General features: G+C 41.8%; 1 protein-coding gene across 1 annotated transcript; it reads right to left on the minus strand.

Annotated features, from left to right (window-relative positions):
* Nucleotides 1-283: 283 nt before the first annotated feature.
* ZRSR2 (zinc finger CCCH-type, RNA binding motif and serine/arginine rich 2) lies at nucleotides 284-26,212 on the minus strand. Its single transcript, XM_007466336.1, is given in 11 exon segments — nucleotides 284-771; nucleotides 2,859-2,968; nucleotides 3,745-3,800; nucleotides 7,548-7,761; nucleotides 13,791-13,909; nucleotides 14,510-14,548; nucleotides 17,381-17,467; nucleotides 17,661-17,769; nucleotides 21,878-21,971; nucleotides 25,685-25,764; nucleotides 26,172-26,212. Coding segments are annotated over 11 exon segments (1,437 nt in total).
* Nucleotides 26,213-27,488: the final 1,276 nt, after the last annotated feature.

The following is a 27,488-nucleotide window of genomic DNA, read 5'->3' on the forward strand; positions in this document are numbered from 1 at the left end:
ATTGGCAGGCGGGCTCTCAACCACTGCGCCACCAGGAAAGCCCAACCGGTTATATTTACGGGTCAGGAGTATAAATAATTTTTGTGTTGTATACATTTTATGTTTTCTAGGTTTTCTATAGTAAGCACACTGTGATTACCAGAGAATAGAAGTATTTTACAATAGGGTTCCAGGCTACATAGTCTTTTGCCAGACTTGCTAACCCACGTGAGCTGAGAGCCCTCTATCCAACTATGCAGCCGCCATAATAAAGGGTGTACAATCACTGAAGGACATGGTAAGTTTATTTGGATTTGGGGCTGTGCAGAGTTCAGTCTCGGCTCCCCGACGTCCTCCTGCCGCGGCTCCTGGACCTGGAGGAGCTCCGGCTGCAGCTGCGGCTGCGGCGGCGGCGGCTGCGGCTGCCCCGGCCACGGCTGCGGCCCCTTTTTCTTCCTCTGCTTCGGGAACTGTGCCTCTCCCGGCTTTTCGACGTGTGCTTGTGGGATTTCTTGCGCCCGTGGCTCCTCCTCCTCCTCCTCTCGGCCTCCCCGTTCCTCTTGTAGGAGTGGGCCGGCCCGGGGCTCCTCCTCCTCCGCGGCCTACTGTAGTAGTCGTCGTGGCGGCCAGGCCGCTCTCTCCTCTCTGAGTTCTTACTGAAGCAGGAGCCAGTCCGATCCGGAGACAGGTACATGTCTCGATTCGCTTCCCAAAATTCATTGTTGGGATTTCTGAACACGTGAAGAAAGTTGCAGTGTTTCCCTCTTGGACACTGCTGTATTTCAAATAAACCTGCAGGGGCACAGTGAGGAAATGGCATTTACTGCTGGCACTTCATCCTTTTCAGAAGGTACATTTCTGATGTTTGCTTGTGATACGACTATTTTCTCCTTATGTACACTGATGTCATAGTTTGGTTCCCCGAATTTCAAAAATATTCAATGCTCTAACAAAGGGCACTGTGAAAAGTAACAGATAAGACCTTTTAATTAACCAGAATGCCCTGTTCCCCTACTGGATTATGGTGTGGAGTCCAACCAAACCAATGGCGACCACATTATTTTTTCTAGGCTTTTACCATCCTGCTGACTGACAATGTAGATCCCGAATTAACAGTGAAGAACCAGCCCTGGGAGTCCCCCTGGCAACATGCTTTGAGGGCACGGTGGTGGGAGGACCAAACCACTGACCAAAAGAAAGAGCCTATCATAAGTAGAAGATCCTGTATTTTCTTACACTTCAAGAAGATGATAAACACTGGCCTAATGCTTTAAATTTACCAGGTGCTTTTAACATGGAAGATTTTTGTCAAAGGTGAAATCTACTTGAACAATTTAGAGATCTTTTGGGGATTTTCAAACTTTTTTAAACGCGGTGAATTCCCTAAATATGTAAAAGAGTTAAAAGTGAAATACCTCCATACCACACACTATATACAAAAAGTCAGTCAAAATGGATCAGAGGCCTAAACGTAAGCTATGAAACTGTAAAACTCTTTGAGGAAAACATACAAGTAAATCTTCGTGACACGGGCTAAGCAATGGATGGATTCTTAGATATGACACCAAAAGCACAAGCAAAAAAAGAAAAAAAATAGAAAAATTGGACTTCCTCAAAATTAAAAATTTTTGTGCTTCAGAGGACAACATCAGCGTGAAAAGACAACCCACATAATGGGAGAAAATACTTGCAAATCATATCTGCGATAAGAGACCTGTCTGTAGAATATATCAAGAAGTCTTACAACTCAATAAGACATATAACCTAATGAAAAATGGGCAAAGCATCTGAACAGACATCTGTCCAAAGATGATATACAGTGGCCAATAATCCAATAATAAGGACACGACAAAATGCTCATTAGTTACTAGGAAAAAATAAAGCTGTTATTTAAAAAAATAACAAGTGAAATAAATAGTCTCCTGCTTCGGGGGAGTCAAAGTCACACTCAGAAGCACCTCACTGAAATGGAGAAAACAGACCCATCTCTTTCAGCACCCCAGTCTTTAAATCAGGCATAAGGTTCTTCTGGTTTGCCAAAGCAAGGAATTCTAAATTCCTTTTTTTTCTCCCTTCAAATAAATGGTTTTTAAGTGAGAGCATCCATTAAGACCGGGTTGCCAAAGATTCAGACTTTATAAATTATAGATTTTGAAATAAGAGGTTTTAAGCAGGCGAGTATAAAGCAAAGCAACGCAAAGGGTAAGGGAAGTGGTCCCGTAAGGCATGGGCAGCTCCTCTCGTAGCTCCCGGAGCACTTCAACAAGAAATGGTTCGGCGAAGCCCATCTGATAGAAATCAAAACAGAATGAGCCCTTCAAAACTGCCAGCTACTCAAAGGACTGACTCATTTCCTGACTTGGCAGCCACTGTCTGATGAGTCAGCCGGACTGAATGTGCCCTGACCAGGTTCTACAGCTATAATCAATCTTTACAACACAAAAGCTTGTATTTCAATAAGGTAGGAAGTGTCATAGGTAATGTTTTCGGTGGCAAAGATGACAGAAGGTTCATTAGGGATAAAGATGGGAAAAAACCCAGCTCAAGTGAGGAGCCAATGAATAGAAAACACTTCTGAGACTGCAATCAGGAGACGGCGTCCCTGATAGACACAACTTCTCAGGCTTCCTGCAGAGCCCAGGACTTCGAGCACGGACTCTGTCACCTATACATTGTGACCCCAGTCACCTCATCCATAAAGCGACCCACAAGGTCCGTTACAGGTCTAAACTGTGATGTACTTTATATAATGATCTCTGCTCATCTACCAGGTGAGGTAAAAGCTATGCTTCACACCTTTAAAAGGTTGGTTTTTTTCCTAAAACTATTCCTTTATATGACAGTGGAACAGTGGGGAAAAAAGTCATGTTGTATTTTACCACAAATTGCCATTTTCCATCGGGTCACTGGGCAGAATTCGCACTGAAGCTGTCTTCCTGCGTACCACCGTCCATTAAACAGAGAAAGGGCTGCTTGGCATTCTTCTTCCCTTTAAACCACAAATTAAAGGATGCACTTTAGAGTAACTTTCTAATATGCAGATTAACCCTACTGTTAATTAACCCTTGTATTTGTTTACTGTAGGACCACGTAGTTCACTGCTTTTGTGCTACCTAGGGAGTCCTTATTACAGCATTCAAGGTCCTGAAGCTCACCTTATTCAGGAACCGTTTTGTTTTTTAGTTTTTTTACTAACCCTCCCAGAGGTTTTGATGCAAGGAAATCTACTTGAGTCAAAGCTTCTTAAACCAAAAGACTGGACCATTAAAAATGCAGAAGTGTTTTCCATTGTCACTGCCTGTTCCTTCTCAGCTCAGATCACTGTCCTTCCTATTATTCAATACAATGGTTAATTTATCCCATTAGCCATGGCAGCACAGGCAAACAGCAAGACGAGCAGAAACAACACACTAACTGCTTGCTCTCTTAGCGGGCCAAATGCACACTGAAATTATTTGGAGCTTTTATTTGGGGTTCTCTATTCCAGTTATCCCTTTTCAGTTTGTGTTTTAATTTTAAAATTATATAAGTAAAAAATTAACTACATTGCAAAAAATTAAAAACTCTCTAAGTATACGAAAAATGAAATACAAATATATAGTTTTCTAATCCTTTCCATATTTCTAGGTCAGCTCTTAATATTTACATTTTTAAAAATACCATGCATATGAAAGCTATATATTCAGTGGAAAAATCCCAGATGTCAATGTAATCACAACACTATATTGTGACAAATGTGAAGATGTTTATGTTTAGAATACTTACGATTGATATTGAACATACACATTGCCCCTCAGATGAGGTTCCAAGTTGCAGCTGACCTAAGGAGCAATGAAGAATTCCATCATTAAAAAACAAACAAAACAAGGCAAAAACCTAAGGAAAAGAAGCCCTCCAGTCATCAAACGCATTTTTTGTCCAGGCCAACATTACCAAAAGTTGTTATCAATCAAAGATTCCAAAATTAAGATACTACACCACTCTCACGTCTATTTAAGGCATACTTCAGCAGACGGTAGTGTTGCAGGCCCTAATTACCTGATCTCTGTTGATCCTGATTCTGTTTTGTCCAAAGATATGAAATGTTTCACACATGCATAAAAATACAGACTATTTTAAAAAAAGAAAAAAAATACAGAGACTAGAAATCAGCCCCTATATACACCACCCAGATTTAACACTAACATTTTCCATTTTTGACTGAGAATGTTTAAATACATAAAACATGAAAGACCCAGTTGAAGCCCTTCCATCCTATTCTTCTCCCTCCTCCATCACATAGGTGAACACTATCCTGAGGTTGGGTGTAACCTTCACATTCCAAACACACACACACACACACACACACACACACACACACACCCCTATCTACACAGACACAACACCCACAGCCATACATACACAAAGACAGGCATATACACATATATCATATGTGTGCCATAAAATATATACATATATTATGTACAGACATACAAAGAAGTGTATGTCTGTTATATACATATGGGTATACATATATTTATGTACATATATGCTAAGAAACACGTATATATACTGATAAACAATATACAGTATGGCTTTGTACATTTTAAAATTTTATATAAATAATATTTATTTTACATCCTTTTTTCAAGATGTAATCATGTAAACTTAATGACTCATTTTAAACTACTGAATACTGGCTATATCAAATTATCAAATATATTTATCCACTCCTCTAATGATGCATATCCAAGGTGCTTCCAATTTTTCATCAACAAACAGCGATGCAGTCAGCATGCCTGAACGCCTCTCTGGGCGGTAGGACTTTGTCTAGTGTGCATGACCGGAAGTAGTATGCTGATTTGTAGGTTCCATGTACTTTCAACCTCACTAGGTACTGACAAACTGCTCTCTAAAGTGGTTTTACTAATTAACACAACCTCGCCCATGCTTGATATTATAATTCATAATTTTTTTCCCGATGGGTATGAATAACATCTCATTTTAATATGCACTGTTCCCATTACTAGTGAGGGTGAACACTGACCATTTGTCTTAAAAAATGACAAATCTGATTTCGTTTTACATAACGGTATAAAAAGGTCCTCAGGGCTTCCCTGGTGGCACAGTGGTTGAGAGTCCGCCTGCTGATGCAGGGGACACAGGAAGATCCCACATGCCGCAGAGGGGCTGGGCCCGTAAGCCATGGCCGCTGAGCCTGCGCGTCGGAGCCTGTGCTCCGCAACGGGAGAGGCCACAACAGTGAGAGGCCCGTGTACCGCAGAAAAAAAAAAAAGAGTCCTCAAATATTCATACTAATGTTTAGCATTTCTTTTCAAAATGAATCTGTCAATATAATTTTACAACTTAGTTGCAGAGTATTTTTATTAGAGCATCCCAAGAGAGGCAGGATGCGTACTGACTGACAGTACTGACTGACACCATCCTTAGAAGGAAGACTGGGGGGGTTTACCTAGTGGCGCAGTGGTTAAGAATCCGCCTGCCAAGGCAGGGGACACGGGTTCGAGCCCTGGTCCAGGAAGATCCCACATGCCGTGAAGCAACTAAGCCCGTGCGCCACAACTACTGAGCCTGTGCTCTAGAGCCCATAAGCCACAACTACTGAGCCCGTGCACCTAGAGCCCATGCTCCGCAACAAGAGAAAGCACTGCAACAGAAGCCCACGCGCCGCAACGAAGAGTAGCCCCCGCTCACTGCAACTAGAGAAAGCCTGTATGCAGCAACAAAGGCCAACGCAGCCAAAAATAAAATAAATAAATAGATAAATTTATTTAAAAAAAAGAAAAAAAAGGAAGACTGGGGATTTTCCTGGTGGGCCAGTGGTTAAGACTTCACCCTCCGCCTTCCAATGCAGGGGGTGCGGGTTTGATCCCTAGCCAGGGAGTCGGGGAGCTAAGATCCCACATGCTTCTCGAAATCTTTAAAACAAAAAAAGAGAGAGAGAGAGAGAGAGAGAGAGAGAGAGAGAGAGAGAGAGAAGGAAGACTGAAAGGCCTCAGGAGGCCATATCCTCAGGAGGCCACATCAGCCGCACCAGGGCCCTTAGAGATCATTTAAGCCAGTGGTTCCCAAAGACCCGTTATTAATTTTCCATGATGAATTTGATGTTTTGGAGATTTTTCTACTAAAAATTTATTAAACAGCTTTCCATTTATAACTGCCAATGTGATTAGCATGAGCCTGGCTGACAGAATTCTCAACAAAAGGAAAAAAAAAACCCCACGGTTAGTAGGTATAGCCTGTTGCAGATAATGGGGGTGATTTCCATCAAGCAGCCTGAGGTGTTGAAAGCTCCAGCACTAACTTCCCAGAAGCAGTATGATGTAGGGACCCCATGCGGGAAAACACTGATGTAGTCCAGTCCTCGCCCTTTAGGGATGAGGAAAAGGCACAAAGAGGCAAAGAGCCCACGGCTAGTCAGCACACCAGCTCCTCAGCGGTGCTTCTCACGTGGCACCGAGTCGTGTGTAGCCAGGCCCATAGAAGTACTGTGAAGACGGGAAAGTGCATGCAACAGAAAGAAAAGGTAAATGGGAAAGAGACATTTTGAAAGAATTTTTTAAAATCTTGAAATCAGTAGTAAGGATAGCCTTGAATTTCACGAGGGCCGCAGTTGCTCTGTTTCTTGGCTGTTCCAACTTTCCACTGTCATTTCCAACTAGTAGAAAAAATTCACAGCTTTATTCCTATCTCTTTCCAAATTATGGGCCATTTCCCCCATCCTAACATAACAAAATCATTCAGGTTCAGATCTGATCAAATCGCAGACAGCAGGAGGCTTCACTGTGTTAGGATTTGACCACTGGGACCAGGAGCAGCAGCCATTACACCTGACTTCACGCTTGCTTTAAGGAATGTTTTAAAATAACTCTGTAATCTGAACACTTCTTTTACCCCCTATGCTGCATCACAAACCATGACTCTGGGAACACTATTTTCAGTATTGAGAGTATTCAGTGAATAAAAACAAAGTAAAAATAAAAAAGGAAAAGGAATCAAGGTTTATGTTCTTGGGTAGCTCCAGAAGAAAGAACATGCACCTTGGGTGGAAGCTGCAAGCAGGCACCATCAACACAATACAGTAACAACAAATCAACCACCTCGGTAGGTGGAGTAAGTAGAGGATTGTCACACTCTGCTCTCCTCGGCTCTAGGGGAGACCGACCACGGGAGGGAGGGCATTCCGCATCATACGCAGCCCCTAAGCGAATGCTTGGATACCTATCTGCAGAGGACCTTATGCAGAGAATTCACAGGCTGCAAAAGAATGGGACCATAAAGGTACCGAATGGATGAAATATCTTTTCCCATCAAAACCTCAGAACCCAGGAAATGTCATGCTAGTACCTGTTTAAGATTTCTAGTAGTACCTCTACCGTACTGGCAATGAGGTGGATGGAGAGGGAGAGAGAAAGAATTAACATTTCCTTCCAACATGGCGCCAGGCCCTGCACCATAGCGCACGTCCCACCCAGGCAGAGAGCCTGTGCCCTCGCTTTCCCATCCCATCCGGTGCTTCAGAGGGAGGCGAACTAGTCCCGTCCTCCATGCACACTGCACGTGCCCACCTTGAACTGTATCACTTTCCCCACGTTCTTGAACTCGGGGAGCACGTCGTCATAGAAGTCCAGGAACTGCTGGTAGGTTTCCTCTTCGCTGTACTCCAGACTTGCGTCGGGATCATAGTCGTCCCTTCTGCACTGCTCCATCCCAAATGTCGTAAACATGCTTTTAATAAGAAGGGTAGGACTTGATGCCGGGAAATTGTGTTTACGTGAACACCTGCGTATGAAGGAAAAACTTCAGCATTCCAATGGTGAGAAATTACACATAAAAGGCTTGCTTTAAACTGTGAGACACTCAAGCAACTTAGCTGTTTCAACTGAACTGTAAGATGATAAACCCCATTCAGACTTTAAATTTCAACACTTAAAACTGTTCTAGGGCTTCCCTGGTGGCACAGTGGTTGAGAGTCCTCCTGCCAATGCAGGGGACACGGGTTCGTGCCCTGGTCCGGGAAGATCCCACATGCCACGGAGCAGTTGGGCCCGTGAGCCACGGCCGCTGGGCCTGCGCGTCCGGAGCCTGTGCTCCGCAACGGGAGAGGCCACAACAGTGAGAGGCCCACATACAGCAAAAAAAAAACAAAAACAAAAAAACTGTTCTAAGGGCTTCCCTGGTGGTGCAGTGGTTAAGAATCCACCTGCCAATGCAGGGGACATGGGTTCGAGCCCTGGTCCAGGAAGATCCCACATGCCGTGGAGCAACTGAGCCCGTGCACCACAATTACTGAGCCTGCGCTCTAGAGCCCACGAGCCACAACTACTGAAGCTTGCACGTCAAGAGCCCGAGTTCCGCAACAAGAGAAGCCACCGCAATGAGAAGCCCGTGCACCGCAACAAAGAGTAGCCCCCGCTCGCCGCTACTAGAGAAGGCCCGCACGCAGCAACAAAGACCCAACGCAGCCAAAAATAAATAAATTTATTAAAAAAAATAGTATCCAGCATTAAAAAAAAAACACTGTTCTAAAACTGACCAATATATTGGGTCTCATTAAAATGTAAGGTTGGGAATTATTTCCAAGTTCAGATGCCATTCAGCGCCTTTTACTGAAGTTCAGGAAGACTTACACATGTGGAAGTACCGGGAAAGAGACGCATGGGCATGACGGACCGTGATGAAAGGCACAAAGACACCAAGCATGGGACTCCGGACAAGGTGAGAACAGTGCAATCCTGGTCCCATACAATCGCCAACAAACCCGACACTTAGAGAAAAGGGTATTCTGAGAGTTTCAGCTAAATGGATCACATTTCATAGTTTTCATGGCATTTTTATATTCTTTTTCTGATCCTTGCAAACTGTTAGGACAGCCAGGGCTAGTATTTTCTCCACTTTGAAAGAAAGTGAGGCCTAGAGAAGCACACGTACCCAGGTCACATGGCTGGGGAGAGAAGATCCCAGAGATCTGAGCTAATTGACAGTCTACTGCCTGTGTGTTATATGATGTGCTAAATGTAAGGAATTTCTCTTTAATGAAGGTTAACCATTGTGAAGAACAATTTTCTTTTCATAGCTTAAACTGGACCGGGTTGTAACTGAATAATTTTTTTAAAAAATCTTTTATATGAGTTTACTTTCTTAATTACTTCCTTCTCAAGTAAAATGAAGGGAAAAAATGCAGTTTAGGATTCCAAATCATCAAAATTTTCCTGATTAAATTTCTAGCTTAAAAATTAGTTAAAACAAGAATTTTAGAAAAAAATCCCCAGAACTTTGGAAGAAAAAAAGTTGAAAAACAAGGCAGGTGTTAGAAAAAAACAATGGCCCTGAAATGAATAAATGTTTAACTCATGCTCACTTTCCATTGTCTGTAACATACATCTGTACACCTAGTGAGACAATGCACACAGAATGCCCCGCATACACCATGCCCAGCTCAGAAATGTGCAATCTGTGTTCATTAACGTGAAATTTTCTATTTTTCAAAGGACCCTCCTAGATTATTCAGTCAGAGACCTTTTAATAAGATCCATCTTCCCAAGGACAAATACCCACAGAAAAAAGAACGAGGATTCAACCTGGTTGGCAGTGTTAGCAGAACCAGAATTTTACAAGTATGAAGCACATACAGAATTAAATGAGAAACCAATTTAACAAGGTTAAAATTCTCATGGGATTATCATATCTGAATGAACTTGGCTCTAGTACCCAGGATGTCAAATGAACATGTGAGTTTTGGAACAGTGCCAAAGTCCCCATCTAGGGAAAAATCCCACTTGGCCTAGAGATAGTCCATATAATCTGAGTGTATTTAAGGCCAGCCCTATAGGCTCTACTGAAAAGTCAGCTAAGACAAGAGATATTTGGGAAGGCAGTCTAAAGTTGTGCTACCAAACCCATGTGATTCTCAGAATCACCTGGGAAGAACTGAGATTTCTCAGGTCCTGCCCTAGACCATCTGTTCAGACCTCAAAGAGTGGGGAACCCATGTTTTCAGAGTAACTCCCCACCTGGTCCTGAAGGTTAGCCATGTTTGGGGACTCCTGGTTTAGGCCATGCTATTTACTCAGATCCTTGAATCAAGTAAGACTGCCACAAAATCATGTAGTTGGACATTACCTTAACCAAAGGACAGCCAATAAATGGCATGGGTCTCCAAATGCCCCCTCAGGTAGAGCTAACTGACTATGCCTCTTTTTCTTTTTTCAGGGGAGCACTCCAGGCACCCACTACCTTTGTCCTTTATAGAATCAAGCTACATGCTAAAGGTAGGCTGTGATTATTTACTGAAGGTCTTTGTGAGAAATATTCTCATGAAAATTACATATGCAACTGTTAATAAAACATCTATCAAAGTTACTGTCCACCTTCCTACTCAATGTCTTTATACAGTATTCCACGGGAGAAACATTTAGACTCTGATGCCTGGAAAATCTTTGTCTTTCCAGAGATCCCACTCATTTCCTTTTCGGTAAGAACTACATAGCTCATTTCTGCCTGGGATGGATACAACTCCAAAGCCAAATGTACTGTACCTTCACAATAACTCACTTTCTTCTCCTTTCCTTGCTTTCAATTTCTTTTATTTTATTAAACTTAGTGTAGTAGATTGTGAGCCTTCTTTTATTTTTTATAAATTTATTTATTTATTTATTTATTTATGGCTGTGCTGGGTCTTTGTTGCGGTGTGCTGGCTTCTCATTGCGGTGGCTTCTCTTGTTGCGGAGCACGGGCTCTAGGCGCACAGGCTTCAGCAGTTGTGGCACGTGGGCTCAGTAGTTGTGGCTTGTGGGTTCTAGAGCTCAGGCTCAGTAGTTGTGGCGCGCGGGCTTAGTTGCTCCGCGGAATGTGGGACCCTCCCAGGCCAGGGATCGAACCCGTGTCCCCTGCATTGGCAGGTGGATTCTTAACCACTGTGCCACCAGGGAAGCCCTGTGAGCCTTCTTTAAATCACTTCTGGAAACAAGTGAGGTATAAATAACTACTCTGATTAATAAATTTTACTTTTCATCAGTGATTATGTTCTTTTAGGACCAAAAAATAAATAAAAATTGAACCCCCCTCAAAGCTGTGACTCCAAGTGCAAAAAGGTTCTAGAATCAAACTCGTACTAATTACGAAAACAAAGCAACCAAAATGCTTAGCTTATGGGAGTGCTTGATGTTGTGACAGACCTTAACAGAAAAGAACAGTTGTATGATCTGGAGCAAGTCACTGGGGCTCTCTGTGAAAGGGGAGCAGTATCTTTATTTGAAGGGATGGTGTTGGATTTTGTAACTGCTGGTTTCATGGAATCTTATTTCACAACTGATCAATTGAATCATGCAAATACCCAAATCGCTCTCATACTTTTTTTTGACAGTTGTGATGGTGAAATTTCACATGACTGTGACTATATTAAGAAAGGTTCATAAACTAAGCTGACCACTGTCAATATTTCCTTGAAACGGCTCTCAGGGATGGGTTTTGAGAGCCTGACAGTCCATTCCCCTTTTCACAAATAAGTACTGTCAACTGATTTCCTGAAACCACTTAGGACATCTCCCCTTCTCTCACTTATGCCCAGCAGAAGACTCCAGAATCCGATGACCACAAGTCTTCACATTTTGGGAAATGTTAGAGACATATCATAATTGAGGACTCCTGCAGCTGGGAAACCTTACATACAATTTGGTTCAATCCCCCACCCCCACCCCACCCCCGCCAATGCAAAGGTGACTCACGTTGAGTCTCAACTGTCTTTCAAAGCTAATTCACTGTACACTTTTTCTTTGGTGGGGGATGTTTTAGACCAATCATTACTTTTTTTTTTTTTTTTTTTTTTTTTGAATACCTTTTTTTTTCTTTTTTTTTGCGGTATGCGGGCCTCTCACTGTTGTGGCCTCTCCCGCCATGGAGTACAGGCTCCGGACGTGCAGGCTCAGCGGCCATGGCTCACGGGCCTAGCCGCTCCGCCGCGTGTGGGATCTTCCCGGACCGGGGCACGAACCCGCGTCCCCTGCATCAGCAGGCGGACTCCCAACCACTGCACCACCAGGGAAGCCCCAATTATTACTATTTTGATGAAATTAAACATACATTTGGGAAACACTTCTAAGGATACGAAGGGGGGTAAAGTCTTTCTCCCCTCCTTAGTTCCCAGTTCCTCAAGAGGAGACTTTCACTATTGACCGGATCCTGTGAATCCTTTCACAGATATTCTGGGCATATACAATCCCAGCTATAAAATATAAGAGGAGTCACAAATCCTACATTAGTAACTCTCAATCCTGGGCCCATCAGAAACACCTGAGCACATTTCAAAAATTAGGGTGCCCAAGTCTCAGAAACTCTGATTTAATCAATTTGAGGTAGGATATAATTTTTTTCAAGCTTTCTAAATGATTCTAGTGTGCATCCAGGGTTGAGAACCACTGTTCTTAAAAAATGTAAAATGATGTGAAGGCTTAAATTAAAAAAGAGAAAGCTAGAGAAGGTTCATATTTTCAAAGAAGGAAATAAAACAGCATGGATAATTTTATGAATAAAATAAACATAAGAGACAACATACAGTTTCTCATTAAATACATATGAATTTGCCTATTCATATCCCTTTTTACGATGAATAGGACACTAAGATATAATTAGATCTTTTCTTCTGCAGAATGAAAAGTAATAATTAGATTTTGCCTCAGATGGATTTACTCACCATTATGAATTATTTATCTACTTTAAGCTGTTCATTCATAAACAAGCCAAATTATAAAACTCACCATTGCCTGGCATACAGTTGGTATTTAAATATTTGCTAAATGAATGAAAACATCAGCACTTAGTTTTCCACATGAATGTCTTGTTTTAAAATCATTGATCCAAAAGAGGGAGGGAACCAGAGTGTCTCAGAGAATAAGGGCAACAGTAACAAAATGAAAATACGAGCAAACACTCAGAACTTGCCATGGGCTTGCCATGTTCTCCCTGCTTTCCCTGCATTCACTCACAACTGCCTTAGAAGAGGGGTACTGCTTTTAATCCCCATTTTACAGGTGAGGGAACTAAGGCACAGAGGGCTTAAGTAACTTTCCCACCTTGACAGCCGCTAAAGCCAGATGTTGAACCTGGTGTCTGTTCCTGAATCAGAGCAGACTGAGAACGCGTATTAGAATTTTCCTCTACTCACTCGGATCCTGTCTTTCACAGATACTCCTTTGGGCATGCCAGTTTTTTGTTTTTGTTTTTTTTTTTTGCGGTACGCGGGCCTCTCGCTGTTGTGACCTCTCCCGTTGTGGAGCACAGGCTCTGGACGCGCAGGCCCAGCGGCCATGGCTCACAGGCCCAGCCGCTCCGCAGCATGTGGGATCTTCCCAGACCGGGGCACGAACCCACGTCCCCTGCATTGGCAGGCAGATTCTTAACCACTGCGCCACCAGGGAAGCCCGGTATGCCAGTTTTTAAAGCCTCTTTTGTGTACAGTGTTTGCCATTCAAAAAATAAAGCCAGACTGCTCCAGTCTTTTGAAATAGAGTATTTCCCCATCCCAGTTGTCCCATGTGGACTAATACAAGTGCAGGAAGGAAATAAAAGCAAAAGGTCTTCAGATAGCTGTGGGAGGAATGCAAAGGAAGCCCTGCCAGAGAACTGGACGAAGCCCACCCAGAGAAGAGGTATGGGGGTGTGGAGGGAGCAGGGGATGCTCAGCTGGGGGAACCGAAGCAGCAGCAAGAATGCAGCAGATGCCTATGAACACTTCCAACTCCAGCCTGTGCCAACTCAAAAACCTCAACATTTTGAGTCACTTAACTCTGACACAATAAAGCAAAACTGGTTACCTATCTCCGAATCTGCAAGCTCCTGTTTTACTGTAGAATGGACAATTAGCTCGATCTTTTTCCATTATTCTTAATTCCATGGGTGGTTCTGGGTTTTGCCATGTGGTGCCATTTTCCAACTGTTAAAAATAACCATGACTTTACTTGGTGTTAAAAATCCATGAAGAAGTAAATGTTTAAAAGGTATTTGAAATATTTTGGTCAAAAATAAAAACAGATTCATGTAAGAATATACACATTCAAGTTGTATCACACAATCTAGACTCTACAAACAATTGTCATGAGACAGGGGCTATATGTCTCTCCTGGCTCCCAGTCACTGCCCATCATCAGGCACCGATATGGCTACCAGGAGCAGTTACCAAGGAATGTCCATCCATTCCTAAAAGGGTTGAAGGACTTCTTAGGGAACCACCCCCTGAGACCAATCTAAGTTACTGTGAATCAAGTTAAACCATCCATCTGGGCGTAAGTGTGTGTGATGCTGGTTACACACACTTTAAGGACTATAAACAAGTCCAGTCCACCAGGGTGATCTTTGCTTTTGTTCATCAGTTCAATTTTGTTGTTGCTGCGGTACAAAGCACAGAGCCACACAGGTGATTCCCAAATTCAGACAGGATCTAAGTAGCTTACCACGAAATTAACATTATTGGAAATATTGTTTTTAAAGAAATGTTCATCGGTCTCAAATTCTTAATGAAAGGTTTTGAAAATACCTCATTTTCAGCCTGCTCCAGCATCTTCTGCACAGCTTCCTACAAATGGTGCAAACATAGGACTAATGAAAACCTCAAAGTCAGGTAAGTCACATCTGGTTTCTCTGGTTAAGAATCTCATGTGTCACAATTTAAAAAAAACTTATGCACACAAAAGGCTTCAGGTTCTAATTTGCTTTCTACAGCACAGATCTTCTGAAAAGCTTTCAAAAGACATACAGCTGAGAATCTTCATTCAACTAGGACATTTAACAGCACACATTGCAAAACATAGCCTTCTAATAATTTCAGTAAGAGTAGTATTTAGTAGATTTGAACATATATTCCACATTCTAGTTTTTAAGATGAGGTATTAGTGAATATCATAAAAGACAATGCTAGCTGAAACATCACAGACATTTAACAGACGCTACATTATGACACGAACAGCAGCAACTGGGATTGATAAAAAATCTCAAACTTTCCAATAAGGCAAAGTCAGTCCTGCAATATGCCAGTAAATTTTGACCTCCTTGGCATTTAAATAAGTTTTAAATTATGTTCGACAGACTTCTCTTCCCTAGCTCCTTAAAGCATTACATAGAAGACTCATATGTCTAGCTGCTTACTTGATTAACTCTGCCTGGCCATGTAACGGTCCTCAGTAACCTAACGTGCTCAAAACGAACCTCACTCTTGCCTACCCCTCGCCCATCTAAATGCCCATCTCAGTAAACGGTGTTGCCATCTGACGACCTGCTCAAACTAAAAAGCTAAAAGTATGACTTGAATTCCCTTCCCCATCCATTCAGCCTACCAGCTAGAGTTCCGTTGACTGTGCCGCGACCCACCCCAAATCTCTGTACTTCTCTGTATTAAGCACTACTGTCATCCAAACCACCATCATGTCCTGTCTGGAACAGCAGCCTTCTAACTGGTCACCATATATCCACTCTTGCCTCCTTGGTCACCACTCCCCACCCCCATCCCCCATTCTTTATACAAAAGTTAGAATGATCTGTTAAAGGTAAAGATATAAATTAGATGAAGTCAATCCCTGATTAAAAACCCTTTAATGGCTTCCCATGACACTTTAGGTAAAATCCAAACTTGTCCTTCCCACCCAGGAGGCCTTACATGAATGACCCTGCCTACCCTCCTGACTTCCTCCCCACCCCTGCCGCTCTTTCCTTTGGTCTCTAGGATTCAGGCACCCTGACCTCCTTTCAGCTCCACGCTCAGGGCGTCCCCCCTCTGCCTGGAGCCCTTCTCTCTGAGATCTCTGCATTCAGGCATCAGGTCACACGTTGGCTTCTCCTTGGAGAAGTCTTCCTTGACAGGCAATCGAAAGAAGTACTTTCCTACCCCAATCACTCTGTCACATGACATTCTGCTTTCTTTCTTTTTTTTTTTCTAATGCTTTATTCCTTTACACCACTTAACATTACCTTAGAGCACTTCAAATGACCTTTTTTGCTTGCTTATATTCAGTTCCGCCATCTAGAAACCGAACTCAATGAGTACAGATCTTTTTCGCTGCCCTATCTCCAACCCCTAGAGAAGCATCTAGCTCACAAGAGAAACAAAGAATGCAGATCCCTTTATATATGCTTAGAATCGACTTCATTTTACCCACTTCTCCTTAAGGTCTCACCAGACTTCCTTTGAAACAAAAGCGTTAGCTTTTATCTGGTGCCAGAAAGACCTCAGTTGAAGAACATTCCACTGTTAAAATGGGAATTTATTATTCTCTACTAAAAAAATAACAAGCTCCAAACAATTTTCCTGCCCCCTAAAAACTTAGCATGATCTTGCCTCATCTGGAAAGCAGTACTGAAATAAGGGTGTTTAAAATTTGCACTGGAATTAACTGATGGCCTGAGACAAAAGAAACAAAGGTTGCTTCTACCCCATCATGACCAGGATGTAAACAAATGCATTTTTCCCCATAATCTGGTGATTACCCAATTTTATGCTATTCAAAGATAGCATTATCACAGAAAAGATACATCCTGATGAATCAGTCAAGGAAAGATGAGCTGTGATATCTTTGAAATAAATACACTGTTAAGGAACAGCAGCAAAATAGACCAAAGCAATCTTTAAAAACAATCCTGCAAGATATAGAGGACATATATATACATATACCTTATAGATTCTTTTTTTCTGTGTGAGCAACTATAGGTTAGCTACAATTGCCTTTACAGCACAAGTTAGAAAGGAAGTCAAGATTTAATAACAAAAAATATTTCCTCATCCCTCAATATTTGAGTCTGATTTCTTTCAATCTATTAGTTCTTGCTGACACGTCCAAAGCAGTGAAGTCTCTTATGGATCAAACAAAGGTGGAAACTATACAAAATAGTATTCTCTAAGTAAGGCAACCCATATACAGCAAAACCTCCGAAGAACACCATTTGCTCTAGAGTGGTACAAAGTGTAAGGCAGGGGCCAGCTGCCGGTTTTTAATCAATACAACAATAAGGTTTTTATTAGAACACGGCCACACCCTTCATTTTCGTGTTACCTATGGCTGCTTTCACGGGACACTGGCAGAGTTGGACATTTTCAACAAAGACCCATACAGACCATAAAGCCTAAAATGTTTACTCTGGCTCTTTACAGAAAAAGTTGGCCAATCCCTGGTATAGAGAGTAAGATAGGCAGAGATGAAGAAAAACCTTCATTTAAGGCATCTGCCACAGCATCCACCCAAAGAAGAGCATCATAAGGAAACGCTAGTATATATCCAAACTAAAAGCATGACTCTTTCTAAAGAAAAACCAAGTCCAAACCTGACATGCCTATAGCTTATCCTTCAAGCCTGTCACCCGCCCCATCCGCTCACTAAGAGGATACGCAGCGCATCTATCCTCCTGTGACGGGAATCACCTCTCTTTCCTTCTTCTCCTGTAGCTTCTGCTGCTCCTCTTCTCTCTCTTTTCTCTGCTGTTCTTCCCATTCTTCCTTTAACTTTCTCTTTACAGAGGAAAAAAGAAAGAAGAAAGGGAATTTTTTTTCAGACTCACTTTTTTACAACATTTCACATATGGGGCAAATAAATGAAAAACTTTAACACTGGTAAAATGGATAATATCCGATTTTTAAAGTTCAAGGTAGGTAACTCAATGAGAGTCGTTTTGGTTAACTGGTTATCTGATTAGTACCATACCTCTTGCTCTTCCTGCCGTTTTCTAGCTGCCTCTTCCTTTTCCTTCTTTATTCTGAATTCTTCTTGTGCCTTCTGTTCCCGCAGCAACCACTCCTCATGTAATTTTTGCCTATTGATGTAACAATGTGATCAGATAAAAGGAATGGGCACTGATCTACAAGTACATCCACACACATATATGACAGCAAATGGGATTTTGGGAATGATGAAAGTATCATGAAAGGTATTTTCTAGAAAGCAGTTACGTGGAGGTAAGAGGATAGAGAGATGAGTAGTGATACTGGAAAAGCACTACATTTTAGCATAGCCTCCTAGAGGGTGACAGTATAAAATCACTTCTACATTTCCTATCTGTAATATCTTTACACAAAACAATGACACTCTAGCTTTCCATTTAGGTTGACCACAGTGATGTGTAGGTGCCAATAAAGTGAGTAACATCCAGCTTTTCACATTCAGGAAGTATTACCCTTCCTGTTCTATGCATTTTGAAAGTGCCCGTCGCAGGATTGCAGCACGATAAAAACCTGACATCTCCTGCTGTAAACCCTTGGACTGCTACTCTTTACAGCTGAGAGACTCCTGTGGTTTGCCCCAAGCACCTAACTGCTGAGAGAAGAAAAATAGAACTACATCGTGATCGTGTCTTTAAAATAAAGAAAGCTACAGGTTATAAGAAAAGATGACAAAGAGTTACAAAAACAGATTAGTGGGTGTCTAGTTTATTTTTAGAAATGACCAATTATAAAGAGTGATCTTATCTTAAAATGGTGTCTCAGATATCCAATACCACAAGTTTCCAACTTAAAGATGGGTTATATTTCAAAAGTTTATTAGCCAATTAAGTGTTTAAAACCTAGACTGCATTTCCCCACTGAATTTGTAAAAGGAAAATGAAATATGAGAAATTGTTCTATATTACTTCAGGGACATTAGCAGTTAAATAAGGTTTTATGTCTAGTCTGGGGACCCAACCACAATTTCAAATACTTGATGAGAAAAAGTATTCCATTTCCAACTACAGATTCCAGGAACCCATCTTTTAGCCATAGTAGACACTGGCATGTTGCATGTGTCAACGTTCCTGTGTATTTCATAGAGTATATGTAAATGTTTCAGTGTGCAGAACTCTGATTCATGAATCTTTTGAGGAAGATATTCATTGTAAATAAACTGAACCAAAGTGTATATATATTTAAGACCACAAAAAAGTAAAATATTACAAACTTTAAAACTTAGTAACTTGGATATAATACTGAGAACTCTAGAACGCTGGGCACATAACTCTGTCAACCCCCTGCACTAAGAGAGTTGAGCAAACTCTAGCATGCCTTTTAGCAGCATAAGGCTGTGTCCCTAGGATGACCCCATCACCTCCCACCCCCCAAGACATTAAAATGCCTGCCTGAGAAAACAATGCTGCCTAGAAAATGGACTGTTTGCTCTGGCCAACACCTGATAATAGGCCTCTGCCTTCCCTCTCCTAGAGCATTACTCAAAAGGGCTTGTCATTATGAGTATGTGTCTCTTACAGCTCATAAGGGTCTCTCTCAAGGGCCTGAGAGCCATTGCTGGGAAATGCAGTCATTAAGAAGGATGAGGCCTCTGGCTCCCAGTCTCTGTGGGAGGATAAAGCCCTAACTTCCCTAACTGCCCACTAACGAACACAGCTTCCTGGTCACCTTCACAGGGATCAACTCCTGGTACTGTTCACTTTCCTCATTCTCCCTTTTAAATGCCCAAATCGCCTCTGCACAAACCAGAATGGAGCTCAGGTCTTCCCCTACTGTCAGGAGTTACTGAATAAAGTCTGTTCCTGCACTTTAACTAATGTCCGGCTCTGTTTACCTTTGACACTATACACCTGCTTTTAAGTAGTACATAAAGACATTCAGTATTTTCAAATAAGTTTCCTGCTTTTCAACAATAAAGTATTATGCAACTCGTATAGGAATAAACAAAAATCAAGGGAGCACAAAGACATGTGTATGTGATTTAAAAGAAGCATCTAAGTAAATGGGAAAGCAAGAAAAATGACTTCCCTATTTCATGCTCTACATATCATCTTTATCATTACAGAAATCTCTAGTAGTAAGAACAACCAGAGATATTACAGCACCTCCTATCTGCTCACACTACGTTAGGCGCTATACACTTACCACCTCATTAATCTCATTTAATCTCCCCAATTCTATGCTGTAGGTACTATGATTGATGTTTTTTTTTTTTGGCTGCATCATGTGAGATCTTAGTTCTCCAACCAGGGATCGAACCCATGCCCCCTGCAGTGGAAGCGTGGAGTCCTAACCACTAGACCACCAGGAAAGTCCCTGTTTATGTCCATATTTAAGGCGAGGAAATTGAAGCTTAGAGAGATTAAGCAACTTGAACACAGCTAGTAAGTAGCAGGGCCAGGACTGCAAGGCAGATCTGGCTGAATCCAACTCCCTGTTCCCAATCATTACTACTTTTTTTTTTTTTTCAGCATTTTGATATTTCCACCTATTTATATGCTTATTTGGGTAACAGGAACTAATTACAAGAAAAGAAGCAACATTTCCAGTGAACACACTAAATAGCTAGACAGGACCTATAAAGTTTTTTCTCCTTTAAAAAATTATTTATTTATTTTTTATTGTGGCAAAGTATACATACCATAAAATTTACCATTTTAACCATTTAAGTGTACAGTCGAGTAGCATTAAGCAGATTCATATTATTGCGTACCACCTGGGGAAAAAAAAATAAACTACCCCCTGAAAAATACCAAAAGAGAAAAAGAGCAGAATATTTTTGTTATCTTGGGATGGGGGCGGCCTTTTGAAATCAGACATCAAGGCTAGATAGCATGATGAAACTGACGACATGGAGATCAAATTATGTGAGTAACACCATAAGCCAAGTTAGGACTGATGACAAATGAGAAAAATATACATCACACACAGGACAGATAAAGGATTAATATCCTTAATCAAGTAATAACATTGCTTACACAACAAACTTAAAAAAAAATGAATCCCAAAAGAGAAAGGTGCAAGAAATAAGCAAGCTACAAATAGATAACATATAAAAAGATACTCAACCCTACTAATTAAGAAGCATACATTTGAACTCTTCTCAATACTCCGTAATGGCCTATATGGGAAAATAATCTAAAAAAGAGTGGATATATGTATATGTATAACTGATACACTTTGCTGTACAGCAGAAACTAACACAACATTGTAAATCAACTATACTCTAATAAAAAAAATTTTTTTAATGTACATTTGAAACAATGAAATATGACTTTTCACTAAAGGAGTTTTAAGAACTGATAATGCCTAGTGTGAGTGAAGGTGTGGAGAGATGGGCACCTTGCTTCACTCTTGGAAAGGCTGCAAACTACAATCTAGATGCCCTTTCTACCTGCCTATCTACCTTTTACATGTACTTCTCCTCTAGGCACTTTCCTAAGGAAATAATAGGACAATTACCATGGATTTATAATCACGGATACTCACTGCAACTTTTTTATAACAGTAAAAAGTCTGAATGTAAAATAATAATAAATTAATAGTAAATAAGAGTAAATTAATAGTACATGGTAAGTGAATGTTATTTAATAGTAAATAACCCGAATGTCCATCAGTAGAGAACTATAAATTATGAATAGAAAATAAATTATGCCAGTCACACAATAGATACTGTGTTGCTATTGAAATGGATGAATCAGATCTCTGCACCAACACTGAAATAAATGTCCTATATAGCGAAAAAAGCAATTTATAGAAAAATAGGTATAAATATCATCCCACGATAGAAATATACATATATACTACATCTACAGTTTCTTTCTTACCTTCTTACTGGGGCTATCTTTGGTGTGTTGCGTTTACTGAAGCCCCTTCACTGTTTACACTTCTTAATTGGATTTTTTTCCAGAAACATTTACCAATGAGCAAAAGGAGTGAATAATACTTTTACACTTCTTAATTATTTGGATTTTTTTTCAAAAACATTTACCAATGAGCAAAAAGAGTGAATAATACGTTTTTTTTTAAAGACAATATCTTTTTTCAGCCCATCAGCTAGCGGTTTAAACAGTTTATCCAGTGTATTTTATAAGACCTATTTTGTATAAGATTGTATAAAGAAGACCTGCCCTAGTTAGCGAAGACTTAGGATATTCAAGTAAAATAAGTGGGTTCGCAGGAAGCGCTTCAATCAGTGCTGACCTCTTTCTCTCCAGCAGCCTCTCTTCTTCTCGTCGTTCTTCAATAAAAGCAACCGGCGCTGCCTCCTCCTCCTCCTCCTCCTTCTGTGAGAGTCCTGAAGGAATGTCAATGTTTTAGTACACTATCTGTATATTACAAAACCTTGGTCAATAATTTAGGGAAAAAATTACATACAATTTTTCATCTTTACAATTATGGTACAAACCTGTTTTTAAAACTTTCTAGTAATAAAGGGCCCCAATCGCCCAAATTGGAACAATGTGAACACTGAAAAGAACAATAATGGTAGTAGATAACACATTAAACTTAAAACATTTATTGATGGTTCCATAGTGATACCCCAAAAGATGGTGAGGTGTGAGAGGGAACATCCACCTGTATAGAAGAATGGCAACTAAAAAATGTAGAAAGACTTAAGTAGAAAAGTCCTCACTTCTGCACCCGACTGTAGGAAGAGGATATTTATTTGGGAAGAGGATATTTATTTACACTATCTCAAAATATCAGCCCTCAGACGAGTACTAATTACAAAGGCAGGAACATCTTTTACAATGGAGCCATCTGATTGGCAACACTTGGACCACACTTGCATCATTAGGAGTGGAACAACTTGATATGAGAGGCCCCCTGATGTATGCAATGAGAGCTATACAGCATCAGCTTTGTAGTATTTTGCTATAGAGTGTAACCTGAAGCCAATCAGAAGATAGACTAATCTAGAATGCAGGGCATTCCACAAGACAACTGGCTTGAGCTTTTCAAAATAATCAAACTTGAATTGGGGAAGTTTAAATATGGCCTGTATATATATTACTGAATTAATGTTCCTTTATTTGTTTAGTATTATGGTCCTTATTCTTAAGAGATGCAGGCTGAAGTATTTAGGGGTAAGGGGTATGTATATGCAACTGATATGCAAAGGGTTCAGAAAAAATTTGTACATATGGATCTATCTATATATAGAGAGAAAGTAAGGCAAAATGTTAACAATTGACAAATCTAGACGAAGGGTTTATGGATGTTTATTGAACCATTTTTTCAACTTTCTGTACATTGGAACATTTTCAAAATAAAAACATGGGGGCTTCCCTGGTGGCGCAGTGGTTGAGAGTCCGCCTGCTATGCAGGGGACATGGGTTCGTGCCCCGGTCCGGGAAGATCCCACATGCCGCGGAGCGGCTGGGCCCGTGAGCCGTGGCCGCTGAGCCTGCACGTCCGGAGCCTGTGCTCCGCGATGGGAGAGACCACAACAGTGAGAGGCCCATGTACCGCAAAAAAATTAAAATAAAATAAAAATATGGGAAAATAAGTTTTAATATAATAAAAATTTATATCCTCTTCTACTCAGAATTTAAATTTGAGGGAAAAAAAGGAGGAAAACTGAAGTGATCTTAAGGAAATATAACAGAAGATCTCAGGCTAAAAGGAAAAAGATATTGTCTGTCACATATATTAAGTATAGGTCTAACCAAAGGCTCACCCAGTCCTAGATAATCACCATACAGCTGACCCTTGAACAATGCAGTGGTTAATGGGCACTGGCCCTCCACGCAGCTGAAAATCCATGTATAACTTAGAGTCGGCTCTCCACATCCATGATTCCTCTGTATCTGTGGTTCTGCATCCTTGGATTCAACCAACTGCAGACCATGTAGTACAATAGTGTTTACTATTGAAAAAAATCCACATATAAGTGGACCTGCGCAGTTCAAAACCCATGTTGTTTAACGGTCAAGTGTATATCTAATTGTATTATACATGTAACTGTATATGGAATCATGCTACAATTTTGCAACTTGCTTTTTATCCTTCATGTTACCTTAATTTCTGATAATGTAGCTCGTTTCAGATTATTTCAAGTAGAACTGGGGGCTAAAGAGGCTACCTGTAATAGAGAGGTTGATACTCCAGAAATTTCTACCAATCACTTGCCAATTCACTCTTATAGCAATCCTTACAGAATACTTCTGTATTCTAGCCTTCCGTAATGTTTGCCCATGCAACGTGTGCTACAACCCACAGCAGTATTTGGTAGACCACACTATTCATGAAGCCCCACTAAGTAAAGAATTGTGAGTTGGAGTAGGCCAAAGCAGGAGCAGCCATCCAGAGACAAGCGCTTAGTCTTGGATCTGCCATTAGCCATATATAATCACGAGCAGACCAGTGAGCTGCATCCTTCAATTGACTAAACTGCCAAAGGACACATCCACCTGCCTATTCACAGAGGCTCACTCCAAATGCACTTTACAAAGTTAAAGGGGAATAAAAAATCAATGGAATATGTTGGATTTAAAATATGTAAAGAAAAAGAAGACGACTTTTAAAAAGTGGGGGCATGTTACAAGAAAACAGGTTAACAAAGTAAGGAAGCTGAAAACTTTAAGGAGGGTGGGGAATCACTAAGGGCATCAATAACGCCAACCTAACCTGTTTTTCCTTTTATCCCTGATGCTTTATCCTGCCTCTAGTGGGCCAGTTTTGAACGAATAAAACAGAGATGCTAATACAGGCTGCAGGGCAACACGCTGCCCCTTCCATTCTAAGTATCCCAAGTATTGCTACTGAAACAGTTACAAGGTAACTCCAATGGTAAGTAAAACCTCCATGGCTATTTTCTCAAGGCTGGAGAATCCTGATTCCTTGAGTCTGTGGACTTCAAGAATTGTCTAGGATAATTTAACAGGCATATTCTGGCTAATGTGCATGGTAACCATTATAACTCAGTACTCCTGCGTGATTTCAGTGCTTTCATCTGCATTTATAACTACACTATACAACTTTACAACTAAGTTCATTAAACAGGTAGGTTTAATATACAAATGTTAGATTCTGCCATGAAGGCCAAATGACACCACCATCAGTACAGATGAAGGTTCCACAGTATTTTAATAGGAAAAAAAAGTAATAAATAACCACAGGGCAACAGTAGTAGTGGCATTCCAAACTCCACTCAGTACCATATTCACGTTGTGAGCATCTATTTCCCATCATCCCTAATATTACATTAATGTAGATATGGGGACGTCCCTGGTGGTCCAGTGGTTAAGACTCTGAGCTTCCACTGCAGGGGACTGGTTGTATAATTGTATAATTTCACTTGGTTTTGTGATTTGTAAGTATATTGCTTTATAAGTCAAGTAAGTTTCACAACTAATTTTTTTTTTTTTTTTTTTTTTGTGGTACGCAGGCCTCTCACTGCTGTGGCCTCTCCCTTTGCGGAGCACAGGCTCCGGACGCGCAGGCCCAGCGGCCATGGCTCACGGGCCCAGCCGCTCCGCGGCACGCGGGACCCTCCCAGACAGGGGCACGAACCCGCGTCCCCTGCCCCGGCAGGCGGACTCTCAACCACTGCGCCACCAGGGAAGCCCCACAACTAATTTTATGCATATATATTTAAATAATGTCAACCAGGGGTCTCTCATGTCAGTGAAATTTAAGAAAAACTTGCGAAGCGTCTAAAACCCTCGACTCCTGCTGGTTTTACAAAGAAAAATATTCACCGAATACTTACTATGTGCAAAGGCTGTGCTAGCTACCGTAATTCGTAATGCCTGCACCTGTAATATTAGATACTTCATAAATACTTAACACGTAATCAGTGGGTGATGATTCACCGTGACTTCCCCCCCACCCCTTGAGTACGTTAACATTGTTTCTGACATGGGTCTAACACAACTTTTTGAGTGGCCGTGGCCACAGCAATTCTTTTTCGGATACGGTACTTGGTTTCCTTCTGACACTGGGGCCTCAGGACGGGAGTCGGGGGAGCAGTTTCATACACAGAAAACAGGATGAATCCATTACCTGAGTCTCTCAGTCGAGCGAGTTCCTGCCGACGTTTCTTTCGTTTCTCCTTCTTCAGGGCGGCCCTGTACTTTTTGTGGCTGGAAAAACAAGACACAAACACACTCCAGCATCAGTGGCCGCACCTGCAACGGTGCCTGAGCTCCCCACTCCTCCGCGCCCAATGACAGGAACTCGTTTGGGTGCTCGAAAGTGAAACCTTGCTTCCCGTGTTTTAATTACAGAGCATGCTTTTACCATCGCCTCGCCATCCCATGCGCAGACGGCAGGTCTTCTCCATCCCATCACCTGTACCCCTCCTCGCCTCCCTGAGCCCACAGATGCCCGCGGACAGTCCGGGGCGCGCCGAGGGAAGGGATCGAGCTGCCGCGGTGGCTTATCTGCTTGGCCCAGCTCCCCTTTCCTTTCTGCCTGCAAATCCTTCAACCCAGCCTCGGTCCGCTCCGTCCCCTTTTCTTGTCAGCTCATCTCCCCCAACCCAGCTCACCTTAGTTTCTCCGGAAACATCATTTTCTCGGACGCCGCCATCTTGCCAGCACCGCCACGCCCCGCAACAGTCGGGCGGAAGGGGCGGGCTTGAAGGCGTGCGCAGCCGCGCGCAGTTGCAGTCGCTGCGCGGCCTCTCGGGCTAGAGCGGCTGGATCCTGTCTCCCTCTTGGCTGACCAAAGACGGACGACGGGAGGTAGGTAGCTCGTCTTCCAAAATCCTGCACAAGTAAATGTCTCCTCGAAAAATCCTCTGGGCTCCTAACCCGTCTTGTAAGTACTTTTTCCCTCGTAGCGCTTCCCCAGTGTGTTATCACTCCCTCTCCCCACCTCATTGTGAGGTGTTAAAGCCACACCTCCCCCTTTCTTGTCCATTCACAAAGCCTCATCTCTCACACACGCTGCTTGCCTTGCTTTCCAGTCCGAGGCTCTGGCTCCTTCCATAGTTCCACCTATCAGCGCCTTAGACAAGCGCCTTAGACAAAAGTTCCATACGCCGCCCCCTTCCATTCACACCTGCTGGCTCTACTACCGAGGCTGCAAAGGTGCAACCTCTACTGCCAAGGAATTTACAATCTAGAGGCAGAGAAGGACCAATTCATAGATTAGATAATATGGTACAGGCAACTAAGATTACTTAACATAGTCCGCCTGGAGATTCAGGGAGAGCTTTCTGATGCCTGAGTTGCTTTGAAGGCAGACGACCTTTACTCAGGTGTAGAGGGTGGTAATGGAATTGCAGGTAAACCAGCATGAGCAAAGGCACTAAGAGGTGAAACAAGGTGGGATCTGCCAGGACCGCGAGAATTTTGGCCATCGAATATAAAGGGCAATTTTAAAGTTTCAAGGAATACAGCGGTATTCCTTGAATACCGCTGGGGCTAGGTTGTGGAGGAGGGCCATTCCAAGAAGCCTTAATTATGCTCTGTAGGGAACAGAGAACTGTTGCAAGATTTTAAGTTGAGGCTTGTTGTGATCATATTTGTGTTTTAGGTAAATTACTCTGGTTTGCAATATAAAGGGTACAGCCGGAATAACGCAATCTAGGTGAGAGGTGACAAGGAATTAAACTGGGGCAATCGGGTAAGGGACTGAGAAAACAAAATAAACCCTGCTAATAATTAGACCGTGATTTACACATACAAGGCCAGGGACAAGACCAAGAAAAAAGTGTTTCTCCCAAGGACAGGTTGCGACTGCAAAAGCGTTAACCATCCCCATCTTTTGATAATTGGATAACTTCCCTGGCTTACCTTATTCCCTCTCTCCTCCAAATCAAAATTACTGAGATACCCAATTACTAAGCTGCCTCTTTCCC

This window comes from Lipotes vexillifer, unplaced genomic scaffold (genome assembly GCF_000442215.2).
Source record: "Lipotes vexillifer unplaced genomic scaffold, Lipotes_vexillifer_v1.1 scaffold169, whole genome shotgun sequence".
Taxonomy (NCBI): Eukaryota; Metazoa; Chordata; class Mammalia; order Artiodactyla; family Lipotidae; genus Lipotes; species Lipotes vexillifer.